General features: G+C 43.0%; 1 protein-coding gene across 2 annotated transcripts in view; it reads left to right on the top strand.

The window, feature by feature from the left end:
• Positions 1-21,107, top strand: part of OSBPL3 (oxysterol binding protein like 3) — a gene marked incomplete in the record, with an annotated part of 261,328 nt that overhangs the window by 121,861 nt on the left and 118,360 nt on the right. For both annotated transcript variants that reach the window (XM_077491306.1, XM_077491305.1), the window contains 1 exon segment: positions 11,400-11,609. In XM_077491306.1, coding sequence (XP_077347432.1) covers positions 11,517-11,609 — 93 coding nt within the window.

The following is a 21,107-nucleotide window of genomic DNA, read 5'->3' as shown; positions in this document are numbered from 1 at the left end:
TCCGGGGTAGCTACAGGTAAGCCTATTTATAGGCTTACCTGTAGTAAAAAGTGGATTGTAAGGGTTTACAAGCACTTTAAGTGGTTAAAACAAGTAAATATGATATACTTTCCTATCTATTTATTAATGCTGGCAGCATGAGGATTAAAAATAGTCAATGTTGATTGAGAATGAAGTTCTGCTTTAAATTGGGAAAATAAGAATATGCTACATTGTATTTGGAACAGATGGTTGGTGAGGAAATATATCAATCTGGGACACCACATGAAAGTCTACTAAGGAATACTGTGCAGAGTATGATTTGTATCTCGCATCCAGTACATCTGTTGTTTTCGCTAATGGTGCCTCTTAATTGTGCAGGCCATTTGACACAAATTGAAGGCAAAAGATTTGAGACTCCCGAGCATCAGTGGAGATCGTGGATTTCATCGTCTTCTGTTTTACTTTCCATGTTTTCTTGTTTGCTTAGATACAGCTAATAATGTGCCAATTGTGTCTGGCACAGAGTGATTAGGATTTTGCATTGATTACCCGCTGTACGCGGTTTAGAGGGTCACGCATGACGCTCCCGCTATGCTTGGACACAGCAGCAACCAATCAGCAGATCCGGATGGCTGCCGCAACCCACCGTTTATTCACAGGAGAGATGGATAAGCCGTCTGCCTGTGTAAACAAGGCAAGCGGTGGATCTGTCGGGAAGGGAAGGAGAGATCTTGTGATTCAGCTAAGCTGAATCACGGATGTCTCTTTTCCTTCAGTGTGGCACTCTGCACCTTTTTAGGGAACATTTAACCCCTTGATCGCCCCTTGTGTTAACCCCTTCCCTGACAGTGCCATTTATACAGTAATCAGTGCATTTTTATAGCACTGGTCCCCAAAAAGTGTCACTCAGTGTCAGATTTGTCCACTGCAATTTCCCAGTCCCACTAAAAATCGCAGATCGACGCCAAATTAAAAAATGAATAAAAGTCCCCAAATCTATCCCGTAGTTTGTAAATTCTATAACTTTTGCACAAACCAATCAAATCAATATATGCTTATTGGGATTTTTTTTTACCAAAAATATGTAGAAGAATACATATCGTCCTAAATTGATGAAGACTTTTTTAATTTTTTTTATTTATTTATTTATTATTTGGATATGTATTATAGCAGAAAGTAAAAAATGTTTATTTTTTTTCAAAATTGATGCTCCTTTTTTGTTTATGGTGCAAAAAATAAAAAGCACAGAGACGATCAAATACCACCAAAAGAAAGCTCTATTTGTGGGGAAAAAAACGGACATCAAATTTATTTGGGTACAGAGTCGCAAGCTCCATGAAATTTTCAGATAAAGCGACACAGTGCCGTATCGCAAAAAATGGCCTGGTCAGGAAGTGGGTAAAACCTTCCGATTCTGAAGTGGTTAAAGGTACATGAAAAATGAATAAAAAGGAGCAGGTGTGGCTGGCTTCAGCTTTCAGATGCGCTCTTGAAGGTGGAGCCCACTGAAAATCGGGCAACTGGGTGGATACTGAGAATTTAGTTGTGATTCTTGCTGATCTCGGCCCAGCTCTGCAGTAGCCTGCTATCAGCTGATTGTAGGTCACGAGGATGATTAGTAAACCTACTCTTGTGAACCCAAAAGAGAAGTATAACCGATAAAGGTTTAGCCATACTTCTCTTTTAATTCATAAATTGCCTTTTTTCTTTTTACAATGTTATTGTCCACAGTTCTATTTCAGTGTCCGCTTTGTATTCTGTACAGTAATCTCTGACCTTGAGCATAATACTTTGCTTTGGTCCTTTTACAGGAATTAAAATGAAACTGTTGGCATGCAATGCCAAGCTGCGGTTTCCAAAGCGAGCAAAGTCCTTTCTTGTATTAAGAGAGGTATGGACTGTAGAGAGAGAGATATCATTTTGCCCTGTACAAATCATTAGTAGGACCTCATCTGGAATATGCAGTTCAGTTTTGGTCACCAGTTCTCAAAAAGGATATCGGGGAACTGGAGAAAGTGCAGAGAAGGGCAACCAAACTGATAAGAGGCATGGAGGAGCTCAGATATGAGGCAAGATTAGAGGAACTGAATGTATTCTCTCTTGAGAAGAGGAGATTAAGAGGGGTTATAATCAACATGTATAATTAGATAAGGTGTCCATATAATGAACTTGGTGTTGAGTTATTCACTTCACATCTAGAGGAAAAGAGATTTCATCTCCAAATATGGAAAGGTTTCTTCACAGTAAGAGCTGTGAAAATGTGGAATAGACTCCCTCCAGAGGTGGTTCTGGTCAGCTCAGTAGATTGCTTTAAGAAAGGCCTGGATTCTTTCCTAAATGTACATAATATAACTGGGTACTGACATTTATAGGTAAAATCGATCCAGGGAAAATCCGATTGCCTCTCTGGGATCAGGAAGGAATTGTTTCCCCTGCTGTAGCAAATTGGATCATGCTTTTCTGGGAGTTTTTTCGCCTACCTCTGAATCAACTGTGGGTATAGGATTGAGTATATGGAATTGTGTGATTTTTTTTTTTTCTTCTTTTTTTATGGTTGAACTAGATGGACTTGTTTCTCTTTTCAACCTGACTAACTATGTTTTCAACCGAGTATATGGGAAACACAAATCTTGCTAAAAAGTCTATATAATTCATTTAGATCCTGGCTTTCTCATTTAGTTACTAATTCTGGTGTAAGTGTTTGTCATAGCTAGGCAATTATTCTCATTAGGCTCAAGAGAATTTGCTAATAGCAGAATCTATAATCAACACCACTGTCCCAAGAGATAGAAGAAGATGGCTGATTAGTTAACCCACAGGTGTCCTTGCAGAACTGAAATACAAGTTTTCTATGGATTAAATTTAAACTTCGCATTGCCCATGTAGGACAAAACAATAGATTAACATAACTGCCCCCCCCCCCCCCAATCTCCAGCCACACATGCTCACTTTCCCTTCAGACAGTGGCCACTCCACTTTGGGGACCGGGTGCAGAGAGAATTTGTGGGTGGTGGGAGCATTCTTCTTCTAACCATATGCAGGGCAAAGAAACAGGTTTAATACCCCCCACTTCAGTAGTACGTACTTGCAAACAGTCACAGCCGGCTTCCCAAAGACAGCCAAAGAGCCAGCTCAGGTGAGGGCAGCGTTGGATCCCTGGACAGGTAAGTGTCCTAGTATTTGTAGCTGCTCACGTTTCATTGCTTTAGGAGCGGTGTATGCACCACTCCTAAAACGTCTCAAAGATGCTGCTTGCAGGACTTTTTTTAGCGTCCTGCCAGCACGCACCGCTCCAATGTGAAAGCACTTGGGCTTTCACATTGGAGACACAGGAGCGGCTGTTTCAGGGCGCTTTGCAGGTGCTATTCTTAGCGCTGTAGCGCCTGCAAATCACCCCAGTGTGAAAGGGGTGTAATTCTTACAAAGTGGGTTTCTGATTGGATGCCTTAAGCTGCAGGATTGAGGGGTCTCTACACTTAGAGGTGCCTCTCCTCTCTTTTATTCTCAGTTGTAACATGGCGCTACGTGTATATCAAGTCAAAATTTATAAAAACAATCTTGCTTGTCTTGCAAAACTCTCTCAAACCAAGTTAGTCTCAAACCAAGGTTTTACGGTATTTTAGTGCAGTAAAGCCCCTTTCACAGGGTAGGTGCATCAGCGGTAAAGTGCCGCTATTTTTAGCGGCTCTTTACCATCAGTTTCACAGCGCTATTCGGCTGCTAGCAGGGCGTTTTTAGCCCCTACTTGTGGCCGAGGAAGGGTTAAAACCACCCGCAAAGCGCTGCTGCAGCAACGCTTTGCCGGCGGTATAGCTGCACTGCCCATCGATTTCAATGGGCAGGAGCGGTATACATAAAGCTCCTTCACCACTTCCAAAGATGCTGCTAGCAGGATTTTTTTAGCGTCCTGCCAGCGCACCGCTCCAGTATGAAAGCTCTCAGGGCTTTCACATTGGAGACACAGGAGTGGCTGTTTCAGGGCGCTTTGCATGCACTATTCTTAGCGCTGTAGCGCCTGCAAATCACCCCAGTGTGAAAGGGGTGTAATTCTTACAAAGTGGGTTTCTGGTTGGATGCCTTAAGCTGCAGGATTGCTTTGATGAACACATGCACAAAAGTTAAATAAAGTGTGCTGAGGAATATCTAAATGTCTGCTGTTTATACGTTTTATTCTGCAGTTTATACTAAACTGAACTAAACTATTTTCTAAACCGATATTTATAATGTGCAGCTCTTTAAAGTGGTATTAAACCCAAAACCAAAAATGTAATATATTGAAGCTTACCAATCATTAGATGTGGTGGTTGCATTCGTTTTCTTTTTTAGGCTTTTTCCCCTCTGTTTTCATCTGGTGATCTGGCCATAACACACCACTTGTATTGGTGAGACACCACTCTGCATGAATCAGCACAGGAGGCACAGCAGACAACAGCATTGTCAGTCTAGGGGAGTGTTAAATGTACTAGTAGATTTAAAGGTGGTTTTTAAAGGCAGCAGCTTGCTATGGTGGTCACTTGGTGGGGTGGAGGAGCCAGGAGAGTCTGTGTTCTATCGAGAAATTCCTCCGATGGGTAACCAACGTCACTCCAGCTGATATGGTCAGCTGGCGTGATGTCAACACGACGCATGCGCGGATTATGGGAGGCAGTGTTTGACGATCTGCTAATCGCCGAGGGAGAATGTAATTGTCAGATTCTTCCTCGCTATTGTGGGGCGAGTTGTGGGTGTCTTTAAGGGCGGGTTTTGTGTATGTTTTTAACCCGCCTTTAGACACAGCCAAAACATGCCATTTATAACACATAACCCGCCATGCAACAGACAAAAAACACGGTGTTCAATACAGGCAAAACCCGCCCTGCAACAGCGAGGCAGAATCTGACAAGTACGTTCTCCCTCTGCTGTTTGCATAACGTCGCCTAGTGCCTCCTACGATCAACGCATGCGCCTTCACCCGTCACAACAGCTGGTCGGGAAAACAGCTCGTGTGCCGTTCCATACTGCCCATGCACAGCCTGGCAGAGGCATTTTTTCAATGGAGGGTACTGTTTTATAGAACATCGGTGGGGGATCGGAGAAGAGGAGGATCAGGGCTGCTCTGTGCAAAACTATTACACAGAGCAGGCAAACTGAACCTTTCAAATCACTTTAAATACACTAAGGCTCCATTCACATCTATACTGGTGGGTGCGGAAATCGCAGCGATTCACACAACTTCATCCAGCCGTGGTGAAAGATGTGCTGCTGTAAGTAAACACACGGGGCTGCCATTCGTTGTGAATGGCACTCCCACACATGTAAAAAGGTAGTGCGTTTGTGGGTGCAGCAACTGCAGGGAAATCACGTGGTCAAAAGAACCATGCAATTTCACTGCGCCCCTGTTTTTAGAAAGGTGCATGGACCTTTTTTCTGGGGGAAATGTAGGCATTGCAGCCCTTTCAAATAAATGGGCTGCCGTGTTTTTGGAAACGCGGGCTGTAAAACGCATTAATGCGAATCAAGGGTACCAAATTGAAGCTGAAATCCAGCTTACACTTTATAATCGGTTACAGCAAACTGTTTTTTTTTTGTTTGTTTGTTTTTTCTTTTTTGGGTTAAAGGTTTTACATAAAAGCTAATCCTTGTAAGTACCCCCGCCAGTGTTAAATGGTTTGTCCATTTATGTAAACTGATACATCTGGAAGAAAACTTGTTCTTTTGCAAAACAGACTTACTGGCTACATCACCAGATGAAAATAGAAGAAAGAAAGCCTAAAAAATAAAAATAATGCAGTCATCACATCTAAGAATTGGTAAGCTGCAATATAATACATGTTTGCGTTTGGTTATAATACCGCTTTAACCACTTCCCGCCTGCTGGCCGTCATGACGTCCTTGACTTTGAGCGGGAATATCTGAATGATGTCTGCAGCTACAGGCATCATTTAGATATCATCTTTTAGTGCCGACGATTCCCTATACCACAAGAATGATCATAGCAGTTGTTCCACTGCTTGATCATTCTTACGGGCGGCGAAATGGGATGTCTCCCGCTACCTCCAGTCCTACTGACTCACCGCTACCATTGGTAAGTCGGAGAAGGGATCCCCCGGCCCCCGGATGGTGACCATAGAGATTTCCACGAACCAGATAATCCCCAGAGTCTCTATGATCGTTCAGAGTCCAGGTGCGATGTTATGACGTCATGCCCGGCCTCTGCATTCAAACAAATGGCACCACCTTGGCTGGGGAGCTGAATTTTTTTTTTTTTTATGTCAGGCTTCTCAGCCTAGAGGTGAGATGTGGGGTCTTATTGACCCCATATCTCACTGTAAAGAGGACCTGTTATGCTTATTCCTATTAGAAGGGATGTGTACAAAAAAAAGTGTCAAAATAGAAAAATTTAAGTAAAATTAACTATAAAAAAAAATAAATTAAAGCGCCCCTGTCCCGTGTGCTCGCACGCAGAAGCGAATGCATATGTAAGTCCCGCCCACATATGAAATTGGTGTTCAAACCACACGTGTGAGATATCTCTGTGAATGTGAGAGCGAGAGTAATAATTCTAGCCCTAGACCTCCTCTGTAACTCAAAACATGTAACCAGTAAACAAATTTAAAGTGTCGCCTATGGGGATTTTTAAGTACCGAAGCTCAACGCCATTCCATGAGCATGTGGAATATTGAAGAGTGACATGTTGGGTATCTATTTACTCGGCGTAACATAATTTTTCACATTATGCAAAAAAAATTGGACTAACGTTACTGTTTTTTTTTTTTCTTTTTAAACATGAAACAGTTTTTTTTTTTTCAAAAAAAAGGTGAAAAATTGCTGCACAAATACTGTGCGAGATAAACTGTGAGGCCGCCGCAGAAATGCAGGAATCTCCCGCACCTTCCGGGATACTTGAGATGTCTGGTTTTGACAAGTTCCCGGCTCAGTTTGCCCCACAGTTGGCACATTCACGAAGTGCAGCACAAAACCGGATATGAAATTGCATGGCTTCACTTCCGGTTTCCCTTAGCCAAGATGGCGGTGGCAGCAGCACCTGATAGCCGTACAGTATTTGTAGCTGCTCATTTTTTATTTTTTATGAAGGAGCCAGGAGCTTCTCTTTAAGTTCACGTTGTGTGGGTCTCCTGGGATTTATTTCGGTGTTATTGGAGAGTATGTGAAGTTTGGGATCTTAGGAGTTCTCAATTTTCTCGGATCTTAGGAGTAGAAGTGGCCTCTGCCTTGTATTCATGTACTCAGAATCCTGGCTCTTCAACGTATGACGTGTTTTGTTTCTGTGTTAAAAATACCTTTGTGCACATGCAGTACAACCTTACAGGTATTGTCCTATTTTTAAATGGTTTCTTTACAAAAAGTGCTTAATCTCCATGGCAATGGGTTCCCACACTGAAATCCCGTGGCGAGAGCTTTTTCTTCACTTACTTCCTCTTGGCTCTCCATTTGAATATTCTATTAATATTTCCCCAGGTTCCCACTATTTATAGTTGTCTTTCTTTTTTTTGGCTTGTCTGCAGGCACGCTTAGGTATGCAGATCTTGATATAACCTGAATGTACTGTCATTCTCCTTCTTACAGGTGCAGTCCATTTTAAGGGATAGCAGTACTGAGATCGGTATTATTTGCATACAGAAGTGTGATTTGCCCAAAATGCAATTTATTAGGAGTTTAAAAACAATTAAAATACACTTACAAGGATAGATGCTCGCATTATACAAGCTACTGCGTGTATGTTGCATCCTTAAACCATCTGCGTTCCATTGCCTGGATGTTCAGAAACGGAAATGACGCAACAAGCCCCGCTCTGGTGAGTGCCGTCCAATAGGAAGGGAGCACCAAGTACAGAAGATTTGTCACACAACTCACCTTTATTTACAAGTGGATCCCCCCATTATGTCTGAGCTTTGATTATTTGTATTGTTCATAAGGACTAAGCACAAGTCATTTTACACTTTTTTATTTATATTTTTGCAAGTTTTCACTTCTATTTGTTAGACTTTTGGAGTATGGAATGAGATGTATAACTAATATTAAAGGGGCAATTTCTTTAAAGTGGTTGTAAACACTTACAAACACTCAGTGACCTGACTGGCCTTAACCACTTCAGCCCCGGAAGGATTTACCCCCTTCCTGACCAGAGCACTTTTTGCGGTTGGGCATTGCGTCAATTTAACTGACAGTTGCGCGCGGTCATGCGACGTTGCACCCAAACAAAATCAACTTCCTTTTTTCCCCACAAAAAAAAAAGCAATATTTTTTACTTTTTCCTATAATAATTATCCCCTAAAAATATATAAAAAAAACCCTGATGGGTTTACTTCTTCTTTGTCTCCCTGCAAAGGTAAAGCATAATGGGCTACTATGCATCGCATAGTAACCCATTATGTGTCACTTACCTGACACAGGAGCCAGCGATGTCACCGCTGTCCCCTGTAGCACGGAACGTCCAGCTTTTCCGGTCATACAGTTTGTAGTGTACATAGATTTACAAAGCAATATTCCTAAACTTTGTTTTATCTCATGGTTACTGTGAAATTGTGTGAATGCATCAGTGCAGTGCATGTTTTCTCAGCTTGCAGAGCTTGGATTCATTGAATGAGCTTACCAAAAATTTTAATATTGCAGAATATACAGCCTCATACTTACATAACTAAGCTCCATTTCTTGCTGAATAAACTAAATTATTAATGTATCTTAAAAAGAAAACTGTCCTTAGATAGAGTTTTATCCCAAAAAGCATTTTTTAAATACATTTTTATAAAAATCTAAAAAATAAGATTTTTAATTTTTTTTTTTTTTAAATCATCGATTTTTATCCAACCTGCTTTGGGGGCACTTGGCAGGAGGGAGGGCCAGGAGTGCCGGTGGGGGACATGAGAAGAGGAGGACTGGGGCTGCTCTGTACAAAACCATAGTGCGGAGCAGGTAAGTATGGCACGTTTGCCCATTGTTCCTGTTAATAAAACAAAATGGCAGCGTGGTGTAGTGGGTAGCACTCTCGCCTAACAGTAAGAAGGGTCGCTGGTCGAATCTCAACCACGACACTACCTGTCTGGAGTTTGCATGTTCTCCCTGTGCCTGTGCGGATTTCCTCCGGGTACTCCGGTTTTCTCCCACACTCCAAAGACATGCAGGTAGGTTAATTGGCTTCTGTCCAAAATTGGCCCTAGTATATGAATGGGGACCTTGGATTGTTGGGCTCCTTGAGGGTAGGGACCGATGTGAGTGTGCAATGTACAGGGATAGGGCAATTGTAGATGCTCACTCAGGTTAAACTGGTTGGACTGCTGATGTCTTTATTCAACCTAACTATGTAACTATGTAACTATGTAAAACCACAGCAAATTCCCAGCTCAACAACCAGCCTGCAAACAACCAAATTACCCTGTCTAAAGCCCCAAACACACTATCAGTTTTTCTTGTGAGTTTTTCCTTCAGGTTTACCAAAACCATGTAGTGCAAGGGCCTGCCTGATTGCATACAAATTGAAACTCCTAAGGTTTGACCTCATATTATATGGTTTTGGTAAATCTGAAGGAAAAACTTAGCAGAAAAACTGATAGTGTGTATGGGGCTTTACAGTTTGTATTAAAATCAGGGATTTAGTTTGTACACACTTCCAAATACATGCGTAAGAGCCACTTCATGGCACCCCGATATTATCTGCAGTCCTAACTATACATTTTTGAGAGCCTTCACAGTGGAAACGCATGCATTATAATGGATAATGTTCTTGTTAATCGCATTCTCAAAATAAAAAAATAAATAAAAATGAACTCCAGGAATTGCAGCCGTTACAAAAAAATCTGCTGGCTTTTAAGGAGTTAACTCCAACAAGGTGTATACCACCTCATGGACTTTTATTTGCTATTTATATATTTTTTTCTTTGGTGCACTAGAAGAACAGTATCAGATACAGAAGCTTCAGAAACGTGTTGCCATTATGCCAACCTCTACTCTTTTCTTGCTGAGTCACAGAGGGTAATATGTGAACCCATTAAAAAAATACTAATGCTGCGTACACACGATCGGAATTTCAGCCAGCAAAGGACCGATGAGAGCTTTTCATTGGAAAATATGACCGTGTGTATGCTCCATTGGAATTTAGCTGCCGAATTCCCGCCAGCAAAAATTTGAGAGCATGTTCTAAATTTTTCAGACGGAAAAACTTTCTTTTAGAAATTCCGATCGTGTCTATGCAGTTCCGATGTGCAAAAAATCACGCATGCTCAGATTCAACTACGAGATGGAAGCTATTGGCTACTGGGTATTGAACTTCCTTTTTCTAGTTCCGTCGCACGTGTTGTACGTCACCGCGTTCTTGACGGTTGGAATTAGGTGTGTATGCAAGGCAGCTTGAGCAAAATCCCATTGGAATTCCGTCAGGAAAACCATCAGAGCTTTTTCAGACCAAAATTCCAATTGCGTGTATGCGGCATAAGTATTCTGTGATTTGGGGAGGTGAGGGGAGAGCAGTCAACTGCAGGGGTATTTTTTTATTTTATTTTTTTATCCTGGAGTCCGGCTTTAACATATGTCACGACGAGAGATCTGTCTCAAAAGGAGTCTTTGTTAAACCACAAATCTGTTGTGTAGAAGAAGGCAGAGTCTGTGTGTTTAATTGCCAAATATGGCTGTCCCCATGTACAGGAAAAAATATATATATATTTATCCCAAAACAAGATTGTTTTAAAATCGATTAATCAACATGTGCATAAGTAAAATCATTTATTTTAAGCTGGTCTCTCATACACAGGATCTGAAGCTGACTCAAATAGGAGAAATGACCTCCACTAAGTAAACGTTTTCCGCACATAATCTATTGGCCCCATGGTTGTGTTTCCCCGATAACATTACATGACCTAATAATATTTCAGCACTGAAATCTCTGATAAGAGATATAATAGCTGGCATGTGATTCAGAGGTCAAATCAAGTTTTGAAGGAATTTGTCTTTTAAGTGAACCTCGATTTTGCCCATAGAGTCATGGCAACAGATTCTTGGTAATGCCGACCACCACAGCTATTTGTATCTTGTTTCCCCTTCACCCATGGGAGTGAGGAGGAGAAGTCCTGGGTAAGTTTCAAGCCAGTCCTAATTGGAGCTTACACAGGGCTGAGGACTTTTCCTGTGCGATTGCAGCAGTAGCTGGACAACCAATTGGCATGAACCAGTGCTGTCACATGGGGGGAAAGGGAGTGATGAACGTGCTGCGTCTGTACCAGGCCCTTCTCTTCCCTCCTGATGGCAGTGGGAGTAAAGTTAAGAAAAGGGTTGGCATTAAAGTAGACCTGTAGCATTGCCCTGCCAAGTTCTATCTATGCTTTGTGCAGTAAGTTGTATTTTTCCACATTGGGTTTTTGTAGAGAAGTATAAATTATAACAGCCTAATTTGTTTAACTCTGATTACTTTTTCTTTATCTCACTAGGTGCTGATGGAATGTATGCAGGCTTCATAGAAGATGAGTAAGAAGTTATGTTTATCTGGTGTTCCCCTTCTCAGTGAATGCTGCTACATTTCCTGAGACGACCTCTGATTATTAATAATGGGAGAAGAAAGGAACCTGGGAGTGTCTCAGAAGATGCTCTCTCCATCTCGGAGTACAAGCAGTTCTTCCTCGAAGTTTGGAAGTCGGCAGGTTAGTTACTTGGTACTTTTAGCCATTTCTTTTTTTCACAAGGTGTATATAAAATACAACAGATATATTACACAAAAAACAGCGCTAGTGGCCAGCATAGCCCAGGTAAAAATGAAGAGGAAATTCAAAATGGGGAAAAAACATCATATCAACATAGGAATATACAAAAATTTGTCCCCGGTACCATTCCCCATAATATCATTTTGGTATAAAAAAAAAATGCATACATAACTCCCACTGGGTACAAAAAGAAACGGGTGAAAAAAGTAAATAATTCCATAGAGAAGTAAGAAATTAATTATAAGAGAAAGAAAGAGGAAAAAAAGAGGGGGAGAGGAATAGGAACAACAAGGGAGTATGGGGCAGAGAAGGACATTACCTGTACCTGAAAGGCTCCAGAAGACACAGTTACAAAGGCCGCAAAATTGGAAGAAAGCTGAAAAAGTGACCAGACAGTCCACATAAGTTTGTAAGAATCAGTCTTATTATTCTCCCAGGCTATCATACGTTCCAGATGTTTGGTCCCGTCCATCTCACAAGCCCAATCGGTTAAGGAAGAAACAGACAGTTGGCGCCAATGTCTAGCAATAACAGAACAGGCTGCCGTAAGAAAATGTCGTATTAAACTTTTCTTGATTTGTTTGGGAGCCTGGCAACATAGAATGTACAGTTATGCGGCGTTCATTTGGGAACTTATCCCCTACAAGTTTGTCATATAATTGTAGTATTTTATCCCAAAAGGGATAATGCGTGGACAGGTGCCCCAGATATGTGTCATGGTACCAGTAGCCTGTAAACATCTTCAGCACATATCTGGGATGGTGGGGTAAATTCTTTGCAGGAGACTAGGGCAACGATACCATCAAGACCAGGGGTAGGCACCTTAAAGAGGCGGAGAACTACCTGGACAAAATGGGAGAAGTCAAAGATCACTGGGCAGTGTTGCCCCATGTTGCCTCCTCACATCTGTTTTAACCCTCATTGCATAGCAATAATGTATTTAAATCAGGTGGTGAAAAGACAACATATAGCCTGCTCACCACCTGTCAAACATGCTCGGAACGCTTTTCAGAGGAGCAACAGTGCCCGCTGCACTTGTGAATGAGTGCTTAGTTGCATTTCACAGCGGCACCTTTAGGGCTTTTTCACATGTAAAGTTGGGTAGTGGTAAAACCCTTCAGCTGAGTTTACCACCCCCAATCCCTACACCCTTTAACTTCTGAGGCAGCAGCTAAAGGTGTACACATGCCACAGCAGGAATTAAAGCCCCCACTGCTTTTGGTGGGTTCTACCGCCTGCCAGTGGCGACCCATTCAAGAAAATGGGACCACTCTGTATGATTCTGCGGGGTCCAAGGGTTTAAAGCAGGTGGTGGGAAAGCAACACAATGCTGCCTGCTTTAACCCCTTGTTTGCTGTACCACACAAGCTTGCAGGGCATTTGTAGAGTGGCCTCATTCACTTGAATGGGTCATGCTTGGCAGATGCTACACCCACCAACCACGACAGGAAGCATAACTCCTTCTGCATCTGCGACATGTGTACAACCTTGGCCACTGCAGCTAAAGAGGGTTCGTTGGGGCGGGGGTGGTAAAACACGTCTTAACTATGAGGTTTTACCACCCGACTACCCCACAACTGCAACTTTGCTGGGTTAGCTACATTTTGCTATAGGCTTCTATTGTGTCCTGCAGGTGTGGTGCACTTTCTGATAGCACACCAATATTCCTTCATTCAGAAAGTGCACCAAACCCACAGGATATAATAGAAGTCTATAACAGCTAATACAGCAAAGTCGCAAATGCACTGTGCTTCACAGGTAAACCGCAGCACATCAGTGTAAAAAGCAGTCCTATACTATTATGCCCAGTGTATTGCTTCACACTGACTTGAAGATATCTTCTTTCCTGCTGCTGGCACCACTCTGGAGATCGCTAGCTGGGATAAGACGTGGAGTTTAATTGGTATCACTTTGCGCAGGACCAGAAGCAGCACTAAAAAGGAGGCATCGGCTCTTGCTCCCTTCTACAGCTCCAACTTTACAAGTAGTCCTTCTGCATTGCACTCTGTTTGATGCTCTAGGATAGTGGGTAAGCAAGCCCAGACCGTGATCTACCAGTCACCTGGCTGCGATCTACTGGTAAATCATGATCTACAGGTTGAGGACCCCCTGATCTAGACACAATGTGGTAATTATGTTCCTGGTCATGAGAGGATATAGATAATTTAAAGCAAAGCACACGTGTTTTGTCCCATTCCATATCTCAACTCCCCGTTCAGATAGGAACAGCGGAGGAGCTGGATAGGAGGCTTTAAGCAGGATTTGATAACTGTTGTGTACAAAAATTTGAGTTGATTCTCATGGACATAAGTTTGGTGAATGAAGAACCCCACACATAGTCCCAATTATCCCCATCCATGGGAGGAACTTTGACAAAGAAGGCATTTTCACAGAGCATAAGCTGCTTGGCAGTGTCAATCAATTGTCAATCATATGTTTGATCATATGTAGCTGGTTCATGTACATTAGAAATCCATGACATTCTTTGGTACCTTTTTAGTTATGTCTAGGGAGGTCATCCCTTACCTATCATTGTACAGTTATAATTCTAAAACCTAAGGATTGTTATATTATTATATATTTATGTGCAGATTTATCAGCCACTTAAGCTAGGTGCAGGGGAGGTGCTAGGGATCCTATAGAAGACCCCTGATCTCTCCATAAAGAGGATCTGTCACCTGCACAAAACTTTTCACATGGGTAAGGGGCTTCTCAGCTCGTATTAATATTATAGCAAAAGACAATAGCATAATGAGCTAGTATCCATAGCATACCATCTCATTATGTATTGCGTAACTTAGATCGAAGCCCCCGCAGCGGTCCTTGTTCACCGCTCTGGCCGGTGACATTGCTCCCGGAGTTACTTCTGGGTATCGTAGGCTCTGGTGCTGTGATTGGTCGGAGCTGCGATGACGTCACTCCTCCACATGGGGCTTAGCCTTAGGCTTACCTGTATCAAAAAGTGTGTTGTAAGGGTTTAAAGCCACTTTAAAGTTAAAAACGACAAAATAAACAGTGAGCACTTTGGAATAATGTGAAACCCTCAATTAATAACTGTATTTATATGTTATAGTTGCAAAAGAGCCACATATACATGCATGTCACTAAACTATCCATAACGTTTCTGACTAACAGGAATAGCTTGTCCAACCCTCAAAGATAGACCACCAACATGAGCACCGACTCAATGTAACATCCTGGCTTATGCATTTTGAAGGTGCAGCCTCTTCATCAGAGCTAAAGTGGAAATAACATGAGAAAATAGGTTAAAAAGGACAGCCACCCATAGGACGGCCCCATCCTTGGGTATGAACAGTGCGGGCAGTGCAATTACGCTTTGAATGCATGGCCCGGCTGGCACTTTTTAGAACAGATGTGGGGGCTTGGGGGGTTTAATGGACCATTTACCGTAGTATACATTCTTCACTAAGAATCCATGATTTGGACATGTTTTGCTTTTTATGTAATGGCCCCCCCCATGTATAAAACATAAGGATCTGATTGACCAGCTAAAGCAGTTAGAATCGCGTTTCATGTTGTGACCTAAAACTGGAACAGTTGAAATGTCATTCTTTATTTGTCTTGTTGATATATTCCAACTAAAAGTAACTTCAACTTCTAATTCTTTACCTTTCTATAAACGTTCTCTGTTGCCTAAACTGTCTTTCAGGTATATTTATTTTTTGGCAATGGATGGAGGTCACTCCATTTTCTGGGTGGACCTTTTTAAATAATTATTATTTAATGCTTTTGTTTTGGCAGTACATTCATTGCTTTGCAAAACATGATTAAACTTACTGATATGTGGTGAAATCATATTTACAGTTCCACCCATTAATACTACTCTAATTAAATCTAAAGTTTAATCTGTTTATATTATTCCTTCCCTGGTTCCTCCCTCGCCCCCTTTAATTTGTTAATGAAATGTTTAAATAAAACCGTTTTTTGCTCCATACTTTATCTTAGACCCAGTGGTCTCTGTGCTTCTCTATGCAACAAAGGCAGTGTATGGCTGGTAGGAAGGTCTGGCAGGGTGCTGTACATGGCTTTATGAAAATTTCATATCACTCTGCTCCTCTCGAGAGCTCTCAGTCCTGATGGAAGCAGTCAGATCGAGTAAATGAAATGGGCCTGCAAGGAACAGGAGGGCTGGGGAGAAAAGAACTAGATAATGCTGGATGACCCTTAGCCAGGAAATGAGGTGGGCTTCAGCTTTTAATGCATGCAGTGAGATGTGAAGAGTATATGCATTTTCAGTACAGGAGAGAAAAACTTTGAAAGACTGGCAAGTTTTGGTAAGACGTTCAGCTTCAAAGTGGTTGTAAAGATAAAAATGTTTATTTTTTTTATAAATAAACAAACAAGCTATACATGCCTGCTCTGTGAAATTGTATTGCACAGAGTGTCCCCAAACCTCCTCCTCTGATGTGTGCTGTATTGTAAAGGCGGTTCTGTGATTTAAAGAGGGGGTTCTGCAATGTAAAAGGGGGTGCTGTGGTGTAAAGGGGGACTGTGATATAAAGGGAAAGGCTGATGACATTGATGTAAACGGGGAAACTGTAATGTAAGGGGGAGGGGCTGTGAGTCATAGCACAAATATGAGACTCGGACTGAATAAATATTTTAATGGCCCTACCGCCATTAATTTTTTTATTCAATACCCCTGCTGTAGGGATATTCTTTGTTCGTATTTCATGTCTGAGGTTTACCACCACTTTAACCACTTGGGATCCGCGCTATTGCAAAATGACGGCAATAGCGCGGACCCACATTTTCGGGACTACGTCTATTGACGTAGTCCCGGTTACGAGCGGCCTGCGCGCCCCCTGAGGGGCGCGCGCGGCGCGCTCTGTGATCGGCGAGTCCGTGAGACTCGCCTGATCACCGATCCGTGTAAGGGGTCGATCCCGACCCCTTATCACGTGATCAGCTGTCAGCCAATGACAGCTGATCATGTGATAAAACGGAGCCGGTAATCGGCTAGTATTCCTCCTCGTGCTGACAGCGCGAGGAGAAAAAAAAAAAGCCGATCGCCGGCGGCCGTGTTCGGGACATCAGTCCCGATCACGGCCAGCAATTTAAAAGGACACCTGCCCCCTGCCAGTGCCCACCTGCCACCCGCAGTGCCATCCTGAAATAAAGTAAGTGCCCCCCTGTCAGTGCCACCCAGCAGTGCCCATAGTGCCCACAGTGCCACCCAGCAGTGCCCACAGTGCCACCCAGCAGTGCCCACAGTGCCACCCACAGTGCCACCCAGCAGTGCCACCCACAGTGCCACCCAAAATCTGCCTCAGGTGCTGCACCCCAGTGCCGCCCATCAGTGCCCAGCAGTGCCGCCCATCAGTGCCCAGCAGTGCCGCCCATCAGTGCCCAGCAGTGCCACCTATCAGAGCCACCTATCAGTGCCACCTATCAGTGCCCATCAGTCCCATCTATCTGTGGTACCTATCAGTGCCCATCCGTGCCACCCATCCGTGCCACTTATCCGTGCCACCCATCCGTGCCATCTTATCTGTGCCCATCTTTGCCCATCAGTGCCGCCTTATCTGTGCCCATCGGTGCCGCCTTATCTGTGCCTATTAGTGCCGCCTTAACTATGCCTATCAGTGCCCACCAGTGCAGCCTATCAGTGCCCACCAATGCAGCCCATCAGTGCCCACCAATGCAGCCCATCAGTGCCCACCAATGCAGCCTATCAGTGCCGCCTAATCAGCGCACTTCAATGAAGGAGAAAAATGACCCGTTTGCAAAATTTTATAACAAACTATTAAAACATGATTTTTTTTTTTTTTTTTTTTTGCATCTTTTTTTGTTTGTTTAGCAAAAAATAAAACTCCGAGCTGTAACTAAATACCACCAAAAGAAAGCTCTATTTGTGGGAAAAAAATGATAAAAATTTCATTTGGGTACAGTGTTGTATGACCGCGTAATTGTCACTCAAAGTGCATCAGCGCTGAAAGCTGAAAATTGGTCTGGGACTGAGGGGGGTTTAAGTGCCCAGTAAGCAAGTGGTTAAGTAAACTGGAATCTCGCTCAAGCAGCACAGAGAGTAAAAAAAAAGCCTAAGGGCCGGTTCACACTGCGGGCGATGCGAGGTGACACGACTTGCCTCGCCGCGATCTGACAAGTCGCCCCCGTTCTGTACAATGGAACCGTTCTGAGAGGAGCGACTCGAGTCGCTCCGACTCAGAAAAAAGGTTCCTGTACTACTTTTGGGTGACCTCGGGGGGACTTGCATTGACTTCTATACAGAAGTCATTTGCAAGTCTCCGCTGAGGTCGCGGCAGGTCGCGGCGAGGCAAGTCGGTGTCGCCTCGCATCGCCCGCAGTGTGAACCGGCCCTAATGGGGGTCTTAACCATTCTCTGCTCTAAAATGTAAAAAAACTACATTTTAGCTTTACATACACTATACAGTAAAACCTTGGATTGAGAGTAACTTGGTTTGAGAGCATTTTGCAAGATGAGCAACATTTTTAAATACATTTTGACTTGCTATACAAGCAATATCTTGATATACAAGTAGCGTTATGTCACAACTGAGTATAAAAGAGAAGAGAGGGGCCTCTAAGTGTAGCAATTTGGTTACATTTAATGAAGGTACAACATTTAGCAACATATTGCTGCACTTGTAGCTCCTGCTGGATTTTGCTTCTAATCCCCCTGTGGAGGCTGCCATTTGTGGATGGACATTTTATGGTTACACAACCTGGTCACATTGCTATAATCTTTTCATATGGACTATAAACTGAAGGCCCTATGAATAAATTGTTGTGGAACGAATCATTTGAGTTTCCATTATTTCTTATGGGGAAATTCGCTTTGATATACAAGTGCTTTGGATAACAAGCATGTTTCTGGAATGAATTATACTCGCAATCCAAGGTTTTACTGTAAGTTAAAATGGGATATAATTTTATGAAGATCTGTTTTCAAAATATACTGTATATCCAAAGTGAGGGTAAATCACACTTATTCAAGTGTCAACTGCCAGCCGAGGAATTTCCACTTAGTTTCTACTCAAGTTACAACAACGTCAAACAGCAAGAAAAACCTGACAGGTTCTCTAATGAGAAAAAAAAAGTATCTACAGTTCTACTTCAAAGTGGTTGTAAAGGCTCTTTATTTTTCCCTTTAAAATAATAAACCTGTTATACTTACCTGCTCTGTGTAATGGTGTTGCACAGAGCAGTCCCTTACCTCTTCTTCTGGGGTCCCCGGCTGGTGATCTCTACTTCTCCTCCTTTCTGAGTTCCTGCATAACAAGCCATGTGCACTCGTATGGCCCTGCTCCCGAGCTGGGCTGTGTGTGTCCATAGACACATATAGTGCAGCTGGGCTTGCTCCCCGCTCTGTCCTTACAGAATTTGATTGATGGTAACAGGAGCCAATGGCTCCCACTGCTGCCTCTGTGCTCTGTGAGAAGAGGGAGAGAGAACAGCGCTGCTGCAGATGGGCACAGCTCTGGATTGAGAGAGGTGTCAGGTAATTATTTGGGAGGAGGAGGAAAGATGAGCAGGTAATTAGACATTTTTTACTCTATTGCAGGGAATGCATTAAGTTTAAAAATGTATTGGCTTTAAATTTGAAATTGAAAATGCTGCCCAAACAGATACTTCATCACCTATTCTGCACTAAAAAAAGAAAAGGTACTATCACTATCTGGCTGGATTAGATGGACAAATCCTCCTTTTCTTTTTCGTATATATATTTGTTTGGGAGTGCTATTATCTATATAATAATGCAGGATGATGTAAGTTCAGCTTGAATTATTTGGGGAGGTTAAAAACTCAATTTGTTTGGTCTGTTTTAACACATATTGTCATTGGAAACCAGGCCGGCGAAATAAATGTGGTGTCTGCAGATTGTCCTTCAGTTGCGGCTGGTGGTGCGGAGAACAAATTGCAGAGAGTTTTACTGAAGGTCGCACATGGCCAGGAAAATCTTTCTGAAATCAATATATTGCTCACGTTTGCCGGCTGTGTACATTAAGCTGTGCTTCCAAATGCTTCCTCCCTTCTTCAAAGTAAAAGTTGTACTCCTGAGACTTTTGCCGTTATGCAGTGATATTAACGCTTTTAAAATGAATGAATGTAGAGCAAGTAAATGTCATTATTTAATGGGTATTAGACTCCTAACCAGGCAGAAATGAATGAGTGGATTTATACATAGGGTTGCCACCAATCCGGGATTCACCTGGACAGTCTGGGTTTTGAATGATGTGTCCGGGTTTCAGTCCACCTGAAACCCAGACACATTATTCAGACAGGAATGTGGCTTGAAACAGGGCTTGGCAGAAAATTGAGGGGGCGCTGTGCACCCCGCATTACTATTCTCTTTGGAGTGCCCAAAGGTGTCCCAGGTCTGTTACATTCCTATAGTGCTGGTGTAACAACATATTCAGCGACCCATCACAGTTTGCTATGGAAGTGACGTTGCGTCGCCGCCATCTTGCTACACCCCACACTCGTCCACAGTAAGGATACGCTAAGAAGGGGGAAAGCGCACATGTTGTTACACCCACCGGAGTTTAGCATTTTACATGTATTTATAACAGTAAAGTGAGTTGCTGTAGTGAAATGCAGGACTTACAACTCCGTCTGACTGCTTAGATGTTGAATTTTAAAAGTAGCAAACTTCTGTCAGATTAGCAAACCTGTGAGATGACTAGGGTTGCTGCTGATTTTAAAATTCAAGATCTAAGTAGTCAGACGGAGTTGTAAGTCCTGTATTTCACTATATAAACTGGCTTTACTGTTATAAATACATGTAAAATGCAAAACTCCGGTGGGTGCAGGGGCTTTGCTAGGTGGCAAAAAGACCAGGGGCTTCAGCCCGAAGTCGAATAACCGAATAAGTTGAATAACTGACCTGCCTGACCTACATACACTGACCTGCCTGACCCACATACACTGACCTGCCTGACCCACATACACTGACCTGCCTGACCCACATACACTGACCTGCCTGACCTACATACACTGACCACGGACCTACATACACTGACCATTGACCTGCCTGACCCACATACACTGACCTGCCTGACCCACATACACTGACCTGCCTGACCCACATACACTGACCTGCCTGACCCACATACACTGACCTGCCTGACCTACATACACTGACCACTGACCTGCCTGACCTACATACACTGACCACGGACCTACATACACTGACCACTGACCTGCCTGACCTGCCTGACTTGCATAAACTGACCTGCATACACTGACCACTGACCTATATACACTGACCACTGACCTATATACACTGACCACTGACCTATATACACTGACCACTGACCTACATACACTGACCACTGACCTACACACACTGACCTGCCTGACCTACACACACTGACCACTGACCTGCCTGACCTACACACACTGACCACTGACCTGCCTGACCTACACACACTGACCACTGACCTACATACACTG

This window comes from Lithobates pipiens, unplaced genomic scaffold (assembly GCF_037356315.1).
Source record: "Lithobates pipiens isolate NorthernLeopardFrog02 unplaced genomic scaffold, aLitPip1_a1.2 Scaffold_19, whole genome shotgun sequence".
In the NCBI taxonomy this organism is placed as follows: Eukaryota; Metazoa; Chordata; class Amphibia; order Anura; family Ranidae; genus Lithobates; species Lithobates pipiens.
This window is presented reverse-complemented; position numbering and strand designations above follow the sequence as displayed.